At 41.0% G+C, this 16681-nt stretch overlaps 1 protein-coding gene across 2 annotated transcripts in view; it reads right to left on the bottom strand.

The window, feature by feature from the left end:
* gabrb2a (gamma-aminobutyric acid type A receptor subunit beta2a) overlaps nt 1–16681 on the bottom strand; it is a 67374-nt gene that overhangs the window by 23552 nt on the left and 27141 nt on the right. For both annotated transcript variants that reach the window (XM_017484657.3, XM_053685476.1), the window contains exons 4-5: nt 15624–15844; nt 1173–1255 (exon numbers count right to left, since the gene is read on the bottom strand). In XM_017484657.3, the coding sequence (XP_017340146.2) occupies nt 1173–1255; nt 15624–15844 (304 nt within the window). The remainder of the gene's footprint in view (nt 1–1172; nt 1256–15623; nt 15845–16681) is intronic.

Genomic DNA, 16681 nt, shown 5'->3' with positions numbered 1-16681 from the left:
AACCTATCCCAGGGAGCATCGGGCACAAGGTGGGGTACACCCTGGACAGGGTGCCAGTCCATCGCAGGGCACACAATCAGATACACACATTCACACACTACGGATACTTTGGACATGCCAATCAGCCTACCATGCATGTCTTTGGACTGGGGGAGGAAACCCCCATAGCACGGGGAGAACATGTAAACTCCTCACACACATGGCCCCGGCGGGACTCGGACCCTGGTCCCTGGAGGTGTGAGGCGAACGTGCTAACCACTAAGCCACCATTAATTGATTAATTTCTTTTAACAGCACACCCTGCCATGCTTAGTTTCCTTATTTATTAATCTGCATAAGAATTGACTTAACTTACCCTATTAAAGTAAATTTTTCTAAAGCATGACAGAACAATTCATGTTTACAGTGGTGATGAGCTGCTTTCACAAAACATAAGATACGATAATGTTGTAAGAAAAAGAATGCTATAAAATCAGGCAGCATCATGGATTTGGCAAATCGAGCAGGGGGCGGCACGGATCGGGTAGTGACTGGAATTTACAAGTGACTTGGGGGAAGGAGGAGTCTGATGACATCACATGGCAGTGACTGGTTGAAAGATGTGACTGGAAAAAAAGAGAAAAGGAAAGAGTGAGGTCAAAAGTCCCGAGGAAAGAGTGCAGCGCAATGGGACACGGGTCCGGGGACGCTGGGGTTTGTTCTGATTAATGCTTCCAGCATGTGGCTGATCAAACGGGCCACATCGCAGAGCACGTCACAAATGGACATCCGTTAATACAGAGGGGCTGATAAAACACACAGGAGACCACTTCCCTATTATCCTATCACTCATGCCTTTCAATTTTTATTAACACAATTACAGACAGTAATAGCCAAACTCAAAAGACCTTCATCTTAATAAGCACAAAGATGTTGGGCTTTTATTAGTGCTGTAATGCTCTAATTTACTACTGCTGTAAGTTAGGAGACCAGAAAAGGCTCCTCATCGATGACGGGATGATTGTGAGAGGGAAGGAGGAGGCGTCAGAGGTCTGAGCTGAGGCTTGTGTGTGTGTGTGTGTGTGTGTGTGTGTGTGTGTGTGTGTGTGTGTGTGTGTGTGTGTGTGTGTGTGTAGGGTGTAGAGAGATAAGGACAGACGCAAGGAGACAGAAAAAGAGCCTGGTTTACTCACAGCTCTCAATCTCCAGTGTGCAGTTCTGCTCATCCAATGGGTAGCGTCTCAGGTCCATCATACACGCTGCCGTGGTGGTGATCCTGAATGCAAAACAAGCACACACACACACACACACACACACACACACACACACACACACACCCTATTACTGACGCCTCTCAAGGACAACAGGGACAAGAGCTTTGCTGAAGTACCCCTCCTCTCACCTCCTTTAGTTTTCTCCTCCAACACACACACACACACACACACACACACACACACACACGCACACACACGCACACACCCTTCCCCATACTCCTCTATGACCTGGAGTCACTGTTGAATTCACTTAAGCACAGGGAGAGTAGATAGGGTCGGACACATAGACCTTCGCTAATGCGTCGAGTTGATCGCCGCCGGCGACGGCTAAATAACTACAGGCCGGGAATTTGTCCTTAAAAGTGAAACACGATGACATTAAAGAAAAGCAATGAAGTGTGTTGCAGTTCTATTGCTCAATATCCTCGTGCTGCAGGAGGCCCGCTCATCTGGAGCGCCCACCATGCGGAGCACGTCAGGATTTCACAAAACAGAGAATGAAATAAGACCTTCCTTTAACAGGAGCCGAAGCAGATTGTTTTTAAGACGTCTGCTCTTTTCAGCTCAGCTGTATATATATATATATATATATATATATATATATATATATATCACATTATGACATTTCTATGACACACTATATGTATCAGGATATAAACTGTGCGTTCAATGACACTTTTATGTAACATTTAGAAAAATGATGTTGCACTGAAAATGCTCTCAATCTACTTTTATATCAAAAGTGAAAAACAGAGAAAAGAGAAAGAAAATCCACGTGAAGCTTTATGCACATGGCTCAGTTCATGTAATAAATTCAAACGATCGTTTTTGAACAAGTCGAGGCACGCCTTGTTCTGCAGGACTGCAGTCTGCCATCAGACATTCAACAAGTCTCTTACATCACCATAGCAACCACAGCAAAACAGTGGAACTTGAGAAGCATCCAGCAGAGGATCGTGATCATAGATTTTTTTATTTTTTTTTAACTTAAACGAAATTAAGCTGAGAGGCTATCACACCTGACTTGTGCTATAGATTAATATCTTGTGATTAACAAATTAATACGCAGTTGAGAGTCAACAACATCGTCATCCAGCATACAGTCAGGCAGCTCACTTTGAGCAGTTTTAGATGTAGCTTTATTCAACGGCGAATTTTTGGTCGTTAATGATCTGCCACGCCACAGTTATAAGCGCTATACAAATTAAACTGAATTGAATTGAACTGTGAGATGAACATAGTACATAGAACATAAAACTACTATCATTTAGCAGTTACTATTTCCATCTCAAACTCCACAAATAAAAGATGTCACACAACTGTAGCGTCGCATTGGAAAAGGGAGACAAACTCTTCTTTTTTCCTTCTTTTCTTTGTGTGTGGGGGAAACAAAGTCACCGTGGTGGTTCTCTCTTTTCTTGACACAACCCTCCCCATTTTCCAGGCTTGGGACTGGAACTGGGAGTGCACCGGCTCATGCACTGGCTCATACACTGGCTCATGCACGGGCTCATGCACAGGACCATGCACCGGCTCATGCACCGGATCATGCACCAGCTCATGCACAGGCTCATGCACCGGCTCATGCCAGTGGCTAAGGCATTGGCTCATGCACTGGCTCACGCACTGGCTCATGCACTGGCTCATGCCGATGGCATGCATTGGCTCCTACACTGGCTCATGCACCGGCTCATGCACTGGCTCATGCCAGTGGCTAAGGTTGGTTCCCTGACTGGGAGGTTCCACTAGGGAACCTCTGTCAAAATAATTTTTTCTGGTCCCAATTGGTGGATGGGTTTTTATTAATGACTACTAGCCAATCCTAGCACACAGACGCTCCAAACAAACAGCACCTTGAGCTCAGGATTGAACCAGGGACCCTGATGCAGTGGTGCTCTCCTTTAAAAATTCCTTTTAAAATTCATAATTTATATAACCAAAATGATGTCCAGAACATTTAGACATGAAAACAGCATTTACATACATGTGTTAAAAGGAATAATAATAATAATAATAATAATAATGATAAGTATTATTATTATTATTATTATTATTATTATTATTATTATTATTATAATAAAATCTTAGTACAGTTAGTTAAGTCCTATTTACACTCCCATCTGCACACACACATACCATCAGGAGGATCCTAAACCATGTGACAGTGACTCGAGGCTCTATACCATTTGAGATGAAAAGTATTTTAAAAAGACCAGAGGTGTGCAAAAAGCACTTGTTTTGCAATAATAAAATGGTTATAGCACAGAACAGAGCCGAACATGAGGACTAACCGTTCAATCCTTATGTCCTGTTAAATGTTACGTGAACCGCTGAGCAACGCATTAACACCTTAACGTCGATTTCACTTCTGAGACCATCTCCAGTTTCATTTTAGTGCAAAGATTAAAGATCAAGTTTAAAACGTTTCAACGTTCGAATATTTAAAAGGTTTCCGTAAACTCCAGTGCCTTCATCTCGAGCTGCTTTTCTTTAATAATATTAAGAACACTGGTTAATATGAAAGCCTCTCTGGGTAACATCCCACCCAAATAAATCTAATACCCAAATCACACTGGTATTTCAGCTTATCAGGGGATGTGGTTTGAAGGTTAATTATACAACAATGCAGAAAACAGTAATAAAGTCTGGATCTGATAATGAGACCTGAAGGAATTAATACAGCTCTAAACAATGGACAGTTACATGATTGAATCGTTATATACAGTAAATGCAGAAATCCATGTGGAGAGATTTCAATTTTAAGTGGATTCTTGAAGTCGGTATATTTGTTTTATAAATGGTGTCTTCTGTATTTATGAAAAATGAGCATCATGGCGGTAGGAAGATGCAGCACATCAAAAGACTCAACATTAGGGACTTTAAGCAACAGCTGCGAATGGAACGGCGACGGTATTCTGACGTTATATTGCGCATGCGTGACTTTAACTGCTACTTCGAGACGTTCTTCTGTAACCGTCTACTACGGGAGAACAGCTGGTTTGCCATAGTCCTTACAACGTGACAGTTTAGACAAGAAAACGTCATGTTTTATGGTATATGACATTGTAATTGCATCAAGATATGATTGTACCATTAGTATTTTTATTTAATCTGTGTGGATATGTTTTAAACTTAAGCTAATTTAAATTTAATGACACGAAATTTCATTTAGGCATTCGTCTTCCTCCATGTAATCAAGATTAAACGACAAGTACTGTATTGCTTACATGGTAAATCAAGGTTTTTAGACTTACTGGCATCATATAAGAGTAAAAACTCTTCTTAGTAAATAATAATAGGTTATTATTTCATGCCAAAAGCAATCATTCTCTTGCTTTTTTAAATGACTCTTTTAAATATTTCAATAAATGACTGAATGCTACGTTACGCCGTCTTGTTTACGGTTGCTTATCGATTTTTACGTTCTCGGCTCCGGCGACGTAACAGCTTACTTCTGGTCACCGTAGCCGTTCTAATCACAGCTGCTGCTTAAAGTCCCTGTTAAATCTCTGGACCCAAACTTAAACGAAATAATAGGACTTTTTTAAGTACATGCGCAAATGTTATTAATATGAATATAAATATTATATCATTAAATAATTATAGATATATCAGCTACTCTAGATAAGGTAAATGAATATAATTTTGGACTTTTAAAATTCAAGATGATCAGAGTTCGTAAATGTTAGAAATGTAAGATTTCTTCCATGAGAGAAACATTAAGACATGTGGATACATTGTCACAGGTTTGCTTTTGTTTATGTTTTGCCATGTGCCCGTTTTGGTTTTGTCTCCACCCCTCTCATTTCATTTGGTCTGTTACTCATTGTGTTCACCTGTTTTGTTTTAGTCTCTAATTAATTTGTCTATTTGTATGATGTAGCTGTGTAGCAGAAATTCTAATGGTTTCCACAACAAAAACCATTACAAACCATCATCTAAGCATTAAAACCAGTATTGCAATAATTACCATTATTGATCCTTAATGGCATCCACTAGGCATAACATATCATCAATAGAAGGCAACAAATTACCAGTAGAGACCCACAGGGACCATTACAGTTTCCATTAAAACCAATACAATTCCCATTATAACCATTAAAACCATTACAAATTCTATGAGAGTTTCGATTCAGTAGGGATGCAAACCCTTATCATCCGTTATCTCAATTAGTTCCCTTGGTTTCTGAACATAGTTTCTGTGTTCTTTGTTTCTGCTTTTGACATTGCCTGTTGGACTTAAATATAATAATTGGAATCGCCACCCCACAGTGTAAAGTGCTGTTACACACATGTGTCCTGCCTCATCAACCCACATGCTACAGATATGGCCAACTCTTACTGTATTTATGTCAGTATCTGATCTTTTCACATCTATCAACTGAGGCTTCTCGGGTGCTTGATCCAGAGTGCAGCTGCATGGCTTGCCAAGTTCTCCCACACCACACCCTGTTGCTTTTCCTTCACTGGCTTCCTGTAGCTGCCCGTATCTGATATAAAGCACTGATGCATGCCTACAAAGCCAAAAACAGACTAGCCCACATTTACCTGAAGGCTCTCATCAAACCCTGTGCTGCGCTGCGCTACATTCCCTTTGAACCTCTAGTACGGCTTGGCTGGATGCTCCGTCCCTCAAGGAACAAAGAAGACATGCATCAGGCCTTTTTGATGGAGACTACAAAGCACTTCCGTAAGTCACTCAGGATAAGTGTGTCTGCTAAATGCTGTAAATGAAAATGTGAAATATGAATACATAAAATTGTCTAACCCTTCTAATGGGTTTACTTTCATGCAAATGACTTCAAAATAGCTCATAACTTTTTAGTCAGTCAATATTCCGAGAAATTTGGCTGTTAACACTTGAGCTATGGTACTGTCACGTCTGCCTCCTACTACTCTCCATCCCAATCCTATTCCATCACTCACCTGAACTCTAACAGACCTGTTTCCTTTTTATATCCAATCAGCTCAGTGGATTTAAAGAATGCTTTCTACCATCCTTCTCCTATTGCAATTGCGAGCATTATTTCCTGGTGATCTTCCTGGTTTTCTTTGTGTTTTGATCCGTTTTTCTCTGTTTGCTCAATCATTCGACTTCTGCCTGTTTAGACCATGAATCTGAATGTAGATTTTGGATTGTTAATAAAAAAATATATATATTATAATCTTATAACCATCCATGTTATTAATACTGCACTTTCCCTTTGGTGTAAAACAAATTATTTCGACACATTTTGTGATAGTTTATATAGTTTGAACAATGCTGAGAACTTTTCTAGGCCAATATTTGCATCTTTGAGTAATGAATTACAATTTTGTTTGACGGAATCCGGTTGGTATTATCAGCACTCAAAAAAACACGGGCACATTTTGGTGTTGATTCTGATACCATTCTGCGTTGTTGTTGTTGTTTTTTCTCCACCACAAAAGAACTGTGGCTCTGAGCCAAAAGACCCAGTGATACCAAAGGCTTGGAGGCCTCATCCTTATGTTTCCATGACGACAACTTGAACAAAAAGTTATTTATTGACGTTATAAGAAGACATGAAGTGTGCAGGGGTTTGCTTTTTTCCTTTAAACAGCCACCGTTAAAAGAGAGACTGCAGTGTACTTTCGTTTCACTGCGCTTCCAGAAGGCTAGTATATGAATATGATGAATATGAATATGAGTATGATTTGCGTCCCCCTGTAGCAATGAGTGACTTGAAGGCAGCAGGCTGAAACCCAGCAGCCCTCCTGTGCCTTCTAATCCACCTCCCAATAATCACACGTCCACAGGAAGCACCAGGGAAATGAGGAAATTAGGCCAAGATGGCAGAGGTAAAAATAACGGCCTATTTATAGCAGCAGCTACATCGTCATCGTTGTCATCATCCATGAAGATCTCCATACTGTGTGTGTGTGTGTGTGTGTGTGTGTGTGTGTGTGTGTCATTGAAGTGAAAGCGGTTGCCATGGCAGGGAATGCGGTGTTGAATGACAAGCCGCTCTTTTTAAAAGTGTGTTCTGACACACACCTGGATGGTGTAGCAGTGTATCACCCCTCCTCTCTCTCTCTCTCTCTCTCTCTCCCTCTATTTCTATCTCTCTCACCCTTGTATAAACTCACTCTCTCTCTCTCTCTCTCTCAGTTGTATAACCGAGATAATTGCAAGTCGCTCTGGATAAGGGCATCTGCCAAAATGCCATAAATGTACAATGTAAGTGCACTCGCTGTCTCTGTTACTACTACATCCTCACTTCTTTCTACCTTCACCGCTCTTTCTTACCATAACTTTTCGTCTTGCATCCCACTCATCCCAGTACTTCCCTCCTTCGCAATCTTCACTCTCTCTTCCTGTTTCTAATCACTCGTTTCCCATTTCCTTCCTTCTCTAGCCATCTTTCTATCCCAATCGGTTTATTTCTCATCTACTCAACTACCCTCTCTCCTTTTCTATCATTTCCTGTTTCTTTGCTTTTTCTTTCTTATTTACTTTCTGACTACACCTTGTATGCCACTATATCCTATTCTTGAGTCTACACTGTAAAAAAGAAATGACCTTGTAAATGTAAACTACTGTATCTTACTGGAAGCTGAGTTGGCGGGTAATTACTTTAATTAACATTTATTGTATTGTTTATTTACACTAAATGTTCAATGGGATTCAAGTCAGGAGATTGGCTAGGCCATGCAAGGCCTTCTTGAATAATTTTGGCTGTATGTTTGAGGTTGTTGAAACGTCAATCTTCTCCCTAGATTCACTTTCTTGGACCCTGAGATGAAATCCTCCTCTAATATGTCCCAGTACATCGCTCCATTCGATGCCCCAGTAGCGTTTCCAGAGAAGCAGCCCCATATCATGATGCTCCCACCACCATGCTTCACTGTGGGTATGGTGTTCTTTGGATCAAACGCAATACAGTTCTTTCTCCAAAATGATGACATGCTGATTTCATTGTATTTTTGGTTTGCCTTAACCAGAGTATATTGTTCCAAAAAAGTTCTAATTTGTCCAAATGCTTTCGGATGGACATCTCTGTGCTTCGTTTTTTAGCAGAAAAGTTTTGCATGAGGTGTAGGAATAGTGATGATCGTGGTGTACTTCATTGTTTATTGTCCTCTGTGTAACTGTTGTTCCTGCCGCTTTCAGGTCATCCTGCAACTCCATTATGATGACTTCTAGCTTCTGTCTTAACTTCGTTATCATTAGTCAGAGGTCACGGTGTGAAATCGTGTCTGATGAACCTGTCCAGGGAACGGTTGATCGTGGTTCTATGAACTTTCTACCTGCATATTTTTTAAACAATTGTACAGGGATCTTTTCACTGCAGTGCTTTTTGTTTTGTTTTGTTTTGCAAGCTGTACTTTTTAAATCAAACCAAATAACGCATAAATGAAAATGGGGGGGAAATTAGCAAACGTTCCTTGACTGCTTTTTTTAAATGCATTTGGTGGCTTATTTTACAGTAAAGTTAATGTCAGTGGATATTATTATAATATAACCATAACAGTGTTACTGTAACTATATTGCAATACAGTGTAATGTGGCAGTAATGTAAATATTCCCCGAATATCACATGGCTATATTGAACTGTAAGCCACATGTAAATTATTATACTTGTTTACTGTAGAAATGACACAAATTCTTTACAGTATACCCTACTTTCCTTTCACTAAATCCTACAATTGCTTCTCTCCCTCTCTCTATGCTATGTCTCTCTTTCTGCCATCTCTCTCATATTGTTTTCAGTCCTTATTTGGCTTCTGCTCTAGACCTCTCTCTGTATCAGTTTCCATATTTCCTTCCCTCTTTGACTACCTTTAATACTCACTTCTCACATCTCCATTTTCTCCTCATCTCTTCCCAGTCCATATCAATACCATTCTATCTCTCTTCTCTTTCTCTTGCACCCCACTATCATTTTTTCCTCTATATTTCTCTCCCTCCCTCTCGTTCAATCCCCCAATTTCTCTTGCTTTCAGTCTATCTCCCTTTCCTCTCTCATTACATTCCACACTTGCTCCTCTGAATCTTAATCTTCCCTCGCTGGCTCTTGGTTGTTATCTCTAATTCTCTATCTACTTCTCTTTTTTGGCCATTTCTCTCATTTCTGTCCTACTCTACCTTATTTCTCCCCTCCATCTGTATTTTCTGTTCCAGGTCCTTATCTGTAATTCTTAATCTCTCCTGTTTGCTTTAATTCTTCCTCTCTCACAGCTCATTTCCATCTGCATATGGAAGTGAAGGTCAGGTTAAGTTATTTTTTTTTACTCTTGACAGTTTTCTCCTCTATTACTGAGTTCTAACTCATGTTTTTTACAATATGTTGATCCTTACTATACTGTCATGTCATTGTTGTCAACATTGATTCAATGTCATGTCAACATCGCCTCAATGTTGTGTCATGCTCATGTGAACATCCTGTCAGTGTTGTGTCAAGGTCATGTCAACAACATGCTAATGTCATGTCATTCTAATGTGAATGTCGTGTCAACATCATGCTAATGTCATGTCATTCTAATGTCAATGTCATGTCGACATCATGTCAAAGTTGTCAACATTGTGTCAATGTCATGTCAACATCATGCTAATTTCATGTCATTCTAATGTCAATGTCGTTTCAACATCATGCTAATGTCATGTCATTCTCATGTCCACGTCATGAGAATGTCATGCTAATGTCATGTCATTGTCATGTCATGCCAATGTTAGCCGAATGGACAAAATTGCTTTGGGTCAACATTGTTTCAATGTCATGTCAACATTGCCTCAATAGTGCATCAAGCTCATGTGAACATCTTGTCAGTGTTATGTCAATGTCGTGTCAACATCATGTCAAAGTTGTCAACATTGAGTCAATGTCCTGTCAATGTAATGCCAATGTTGTGTCAATGTTGTGTCGACATCGTACCAACATCATACCACTGTTGTGTCAACATCGTGTCAATGTTGTGTCACTGTTGCATCAACATCGTGCCAATGTCATGTCAATCTCGTGTCAACATCATACCACTGTTGTGTCAACAGCGTGTCAACATTGCATAAATGTCATGTCAATCTTGTGTCAACGTCATGCCAATGTTGTCAACACTGTGTCAATGTTATGTCAATGTTGCGCCAACGTCGTGTCAATGTTGGACCAATGTTGACAAACAACATGAAAGGATCCCTTTTCATGGGAAACATACAAATGTCGATCCAACACTGCCAAAGTGGCATGTTTCATAACAATCCTGTCAATAATGGGCCAACAGAAGGGCTCATGTTTTCCTGAAGTTGAGTCAATTTGTGAAAGTGCTTTAAAAGGCACTGGTGGCGCATCGTTGTCCGAACAGACAAAACTACATTGGGTCAACATTGGCACCCAATGTTGGCCCAACAGAGTGGCAGACATTGGCTGCCTGGGTAGTTTCTGTACTTAATTTTCAGCTATATACCAGACCTTAAACCTTGTATATTGCATTATACCTTAAATTGTGTGAATATGTTCACTTAACATATTTTAACACTTTATCAGTTTCTTCATACAGTTGTAGATATCAGATATCAGTTGCATATTGTAAGTATTGGATAATTATGTCCTTATTGCTACCTGGACAATATAGGGGTGCATTGTAATTTGGGAATCATGACTTCTTCTGCTTGTTTTTTAAGTAGGGAGAAAGGAATGGTACTGCATTTCTCTTTTGTTTACTTTATTTGGAATAGGAACGGTACTTTGAAATAATCTTAGTTACCGATCTTGTTTTGAGGATTATTTTGGCAGTACATACCCTGAAGCGAACTCTCTGGCAGTGAGTGTCTTTTTCTTTCTTTATAGTTTAAATCCATTTGCACCAAAATGATAAATCTGGTATCTGGTCTCTTCGAGTTATTTTTACGAACCTGACACTATGAGCCTCATGTTAACTGAACAAAAATGGCTGTAAAAAATTATTTCACAGCACAAAGAGGGAACACCAGTTATTGTGCCTAAGTGACCTCACTTCAAAATTACATCATCTCTGGTCTTTAATACGTACATCTGTAGACTCTACCTCATGCAAGCGGCTGTGTTTCTTTTCTGCATGTCCTTCTGCAGAGCTGCGCTTTTCAGAGTTCACACAAGGTTTGGTGTACAGCCCAAGGCATGCTGTGCACCTTTATTCCAAATGACCTTGTTTACTGAAGCTTGCGCACAAAAGGGCTCTGGACTAGCATTTTATTACGACCGTGTGCTTGAGATGTAGACACAACCAATGGCCAACCATGACAATGCATGCCATATACAGAGCTGAAACTAAAGTCAATAAGCATTGTGAATTATCATGCAACTATTAGCACACTATTAGGGCCAGTTAGGAGAGACAGAGCGGAGACAGAGTAGCTCCAGGCCTCTGTAAGTCCTCAGTAAAGTGACACCACTTTAGCATCGTTTATTTTGACATGTCAATGTGGACGCTGGCACATGATGCATGACATGGCTGATTTGCCATTTTGGATGGCTCACTGTGTTTTCGTCAAGCGCTGCCAGCTTCTAGCTGAGAGGAGAAGTCTTAGCCAATGATTACATTCATCATCGGCAAAAAACAAGCCACAAATACGCAAATATGATTTCTGTCAAAATATCACCAAGTCAAACATGTCTGTTATATCAACATCGAGAAACTCAAATTATGCTTCTGATAAGTTCTTTTGTTGTTGGAGGGAAGGGAAGGTGGGTTTTTTTTTTTTGGATTGTTGAGAAATTTCAATCATTATGTGCGATGCTGATTTATCAAGCTGACAAGAACAAATTTATTCGTAAATTGTTCGCCGGAGCGTGCGACTCAGTCATTTTGTTTTAGAGACATGAAAGAAATAAATCGTTGTTGTGCTTTCGGCTGCTCCGGTTAGGGGTCGCCACATATTTAATCTGGCACAGGTTTTACACCGGATGCCCTTCCTGACACAACCCTCCCATTTTATCCGGGGTTGGGATCGGCACTAAGTGCAACCCCCCCGGTGGATGGGGTTCCATGCACGGGAATCGAACCCAGACAGCAGCGGGGAGAGCAGGGGATCCTTTGGACAAAAGTAATGGCGCCCTATAAAAGGAGGAAAATATAGTGTGTCTCTGTGATAGCTGATGTGCTGCAGTGGCTTAGCTGCATTACTGGAAGATTTAAGGCACGTCACTCTTAGGAGGTACTCCTAACCCACTGTTTTCTCATCATTTTGATATTTTCAGCTCTCTGTGAGATTTTTGCCTTTTATGGTGTTTATGGTGGCACTAAAGGTAAATCAGATGTGTCATGAACTTACAATTGATTGACATTTATTAGCACATACATACGAGTATGAAGAAAATCAGATCAGTGTAACTGAAACTTGTTAAATCTCATGGGAATTTTAGTTTGGTTCAGTCAATGAAAATATTTCCTCACGCACAGCTTTACTGAAAGATTGATGAATCGAGCCCAGTATGTGTCATTTTTCATAATCATTTTTGCCTATTCTCTTAAAAGGGTGCCAATAATTCTAGAGTTTCCTGTACATATTAAGAGACCTAGACTGGTTTTGGTATGTTGGCCACTGATTACATTCATCCATCCAACAGCAAAAACAACCCTCAAATATCCAAATATTATTTCTGTCAAAATATTACAAAGTCAAACATGTCTGTTTCAACAACACTGAAAAACTCAATATTGGGCTGAATCCTAATCTCACACTCAGTGCTTGTCGTGCTAAACCACTATTGACTGAACTGATGCTCAAAAAAAAACAAAAAAACAGACAGAGGTACTAATCTCTCTGGTCTTTACCCAGTATGCTCAGTCCCTCTCAGCAGTGACTGTCATCTTCCTCATCTTCCTTGCATCCGGTCACAACAAAACAAGGCGGCCTGTTTAATAGTACTGAAATGGGAGATTACACAAAGGGACTTCTGGCCATTATGAATAGCGGTGTGCTTGTGCAAGCCATCTAATCTTTGCGAACCCCAAAAAGCAACTCAAACACACTCCATCCAGCCCACTCACACCTCCATGTGTCATCTTCACACTCTCCCGAACAAATAATGTGTCATTTCGGTACGCCGCATTATTCCTGAGAAAGAACAATGCAGCACGTGGGGTGATGAATGTGGTGCATTAAAAATTTATTCAAAAAGAAAAATCTGATAAAAGAGAAAGATGTGAGTTACATCAGCGAGAGTGGAGTGCTTGTGTTCTGCAGTAAATGAGAGTTAGCGGTGTAAAAATTCATCAATTGGTCTCAATAGGAACATATGTAATGACCACTGCAGAAAAAAATGCTTGTTTTGGCTCTACTACAGTTATGTAATCACTACATAGTGAGGTTTAGATGCCTTAATTTTACATCATTAAATTTGATTTACACTAGATAATAAAACTATCCTCTCAAAGATTTACGGCATATTTTTCTTTGCCATTTCCACTGCAGTGTCATTAAAGAGTAATTCTACACTTATTTTCCTGGGTTTCCTGATGTTTTTCACCCGTATTCAGATCCCTGAAAGAGGCTTGGCCTATGTGACTGCCAGTCCCTTTGAAAGAGGTGTGGCCTATGTGACTGTTAAGTCCCCTGAAAGAGGTATGGCCTATGTGACTGCCAGTCCCCCTGAAAGAGGTGTGGCCTATGTGAGTGCAAGTCCCCCTGAAAGAGCTGTGGCCTATGTGACTGCCAGTCCTCTTGAAAGATGTGTGGCCTATGTGACTACCAGTCCCCCTGAAAGAGGTGTGGCCTATGTGACTGTTAAGTCCCCTGAAAATGGTGTGGCCTATGTGACTGTCTGGCCCCCTGATAGAGGTGTGGCCTATGTGACTTCCAGTCCCCCTGAAAGAGGTGTGGCCTATGTGACTGCCAGTCCCCCTGAAAGAGGTGTGGCCTATGTGACTGTCCGGCCCCTTGATAGAGATATGGCCTATGTGACTGCCAGTCTCCCTGAAAGAGGTGTGGCCTATGTGACTGCCAGTTCCCCTGAAAGAGGTGTGGCCTATGTGACTGCCAGTCCCAGTGAAAGAGGTGTGGCCTATGTGACTGCCAGTCCCCATGATAGAGGTGTGGCTTACATGACTGCCAGTCCCCAAAAAGAGGTGTGGCCTACGTGACTGCCAGTCCCCTAAAAGTGGTGTGGCCTATGTGACTGCCAGCCCCCTAATAGAGGTGTGGCCTATGTGACTGCCAGTCCCCTGAAAGTGGTGTGGCCTATGTGACTGCCAGCCCCCTAATAGAGGTGTGGCCTATGTGACTGCCAGTCCCCTGAAAGAGGCATGGCCTTTGTGACTGTGAGTCTCCTGTAGGAGGCATGGCCTAGGACTGTCAGTCCACGTGAAGGAGGAGTGGCCTTCTACCATTCAAAGCTATGAATTTTAAAAATTAAAATCTAGTTGTCTGCACAATATTGAATCACTGTCTGCTGTAAACATTTATTCCTTACATCTGACTGAGATGTGCTTCCTAATCTCATAAGGAGAGATACACACCCCTAGTGAGAGCAGGCTGGCTGTGTTTTGAGTAGCTGCATGTCAGGGCCTGTTAGCTTTTACCTGAACAGGATATTAGCTGAGATCGTATAGGAGCAGGATAATCACATCTGCCTTCTGCTGTCTGATAGGCAAACTGAGCATCTCCTGGTAATTAAATGCTTAGGAAGCAGTGCGTCTGTGTAGTAACAGGCAATCATTCCCTTTAAAACACACACACACACGGGCACACACCCACTGCTGCTTCAAACTGCTCCCCATTTCGAGCAACATGACAGGGGCTTTCACTAAACCCCCAACATCAGAAAGGAGAAAACTCCATTAGTATCCCTGATTACACACCACTCTAGAGTGAAACCCTGTCTTGTGTATGAACATTTCTCGTTCCCAGACGAGCTCCAGGAGCATGTGGTGCTAACAGCGAAGCTCCTACTCTCTCCAGCCTGTAAAATATTGTTCACTTTTCTCTCCAAAGTCTTCTCATGAGCCACTTCACTGTCGCCTATGGTGCGCCCCTACCACAACATGTCCTATCTCTGCGCCATCGTTATATAAACTGCACCTTAGCTTACATAAACCCTTACATGTCATGAATTACCTTTATTGATTCTTGCACTACAGAAGCTTCGAACGATATGCTGCAGTGCAGATGTTTAAATGTTTGAAGGAACATAGCATAAAAAAACTGCTGACAGACCACTGAACAAATACAGCAGTACAGCTGATAATCTGTCCCAATTAAATACATGGGTTAATTAAAATGCATGAGTAAAACACCCCACGTGTAGCAGAACATAAGGTGTGTCCTTGATGTTTGCAAACAGAATGTATTGCTGAATCATGAGCTGAATTACATGAGTATTGATTAGAGATGTGTGCTGGTTCGATAGGGATGATGAAGAGATGGAAAAACTGTACCTCAATCCATACAGCACGGTGCCATCAGGATGCAGGCGAATCATGCGGTTCTTGACCGTGACGCCGTGCACGAAGGACTTCTTGTCATTGAGAAAGTAAGTGTCAGGCACCCACAGCTGATCAGCCACGCGGTTGTCCAGCGTCAGGTTCAGAGGGATCTCCGAGTATGAGAGACGCTTGTCCCGCCATGCCTGCTGGAAATACATGGTCAGTGTGTAGTCCTGCGAATGAAAGAGAAAAACAAACAGGTCAAAGGAAAAATCCACCAGCTAGATCTAAATCTCCAGCTCTAAAGAGCAATGCAGTGGCACTTTAGTCATTCAGTCTGTCCAGCTCTCTCACCTCCTCATCTGTGGAATCTACTCAAACAGATTAGCTTCCAAAGCTTCAACTTTCATGCTAATACCCCCGTCAACTCCATTTTGTAGATCGCTAACTAGCCAAGCCAAACCTGCACTGCATTCTGGGAAATTCGGTCCAATGTTTGCACTAACATCTCCACAACATCTATATTAGGTTTCTCATTAATATGATTTTGATCTTTGCAGGGAAAAAGTGAGTTAGAAAAGAAGCTCTTGTTCTTTTGTGATTAGGAGCAGTGGAACCTGACCGTTATCACTTATGTTTGAGATTTCCTCCTATAATATGCCATTGTAACAAAATTCTCAGAGAAATAATGAAAATACAGCACCAACCAACACATCACAAAAATTTCAATATAAAGACATGTCCTGTGTTTCAAAATATACTTTATCTTCAACTCCAGCTATTAGGACTATAAAGAATATCTACGGAAATACACAAGTTTGCAATTTTAAATATGTTTTCTGCTAGAGTTGAAGCACAGAGTATGTTAGGACTTAAACAGCTGTTATTGCTTCTCATGTAAAGCAATATCTAAAAAGGAGCTATGTTTTAAAATACTGAGCTATAGCAGTCATTTCTGTCCCAGAGAAATAGCTGTTAATTGTCTCCGAACTCACTCCGTGCTCAATCATACGGACATCTTTATATTCCCCAGTGAAGTAGCACTTGATAAACAGGACCACATGCTAGAG

Source organism: Ictalurus punctatus, chromosome 14 (assembly GCF_001660625.3).
Source record: "Ictalurus punctatus breed USDA103 chromosome 14, Coco_2.0, whole genome shotgun sequence".
NCBI lineage: Eukaryota > Metazoa > Chordata > Actinopteri > Siluriformes > Ictaluridae > Ictalurus > Ictalurus punctatus.
The sequence above is the reverse complement of the archived record's forward strand: the minus strand, read 5'-3'. Positions and strand labels throughout refer to the sequence as shown.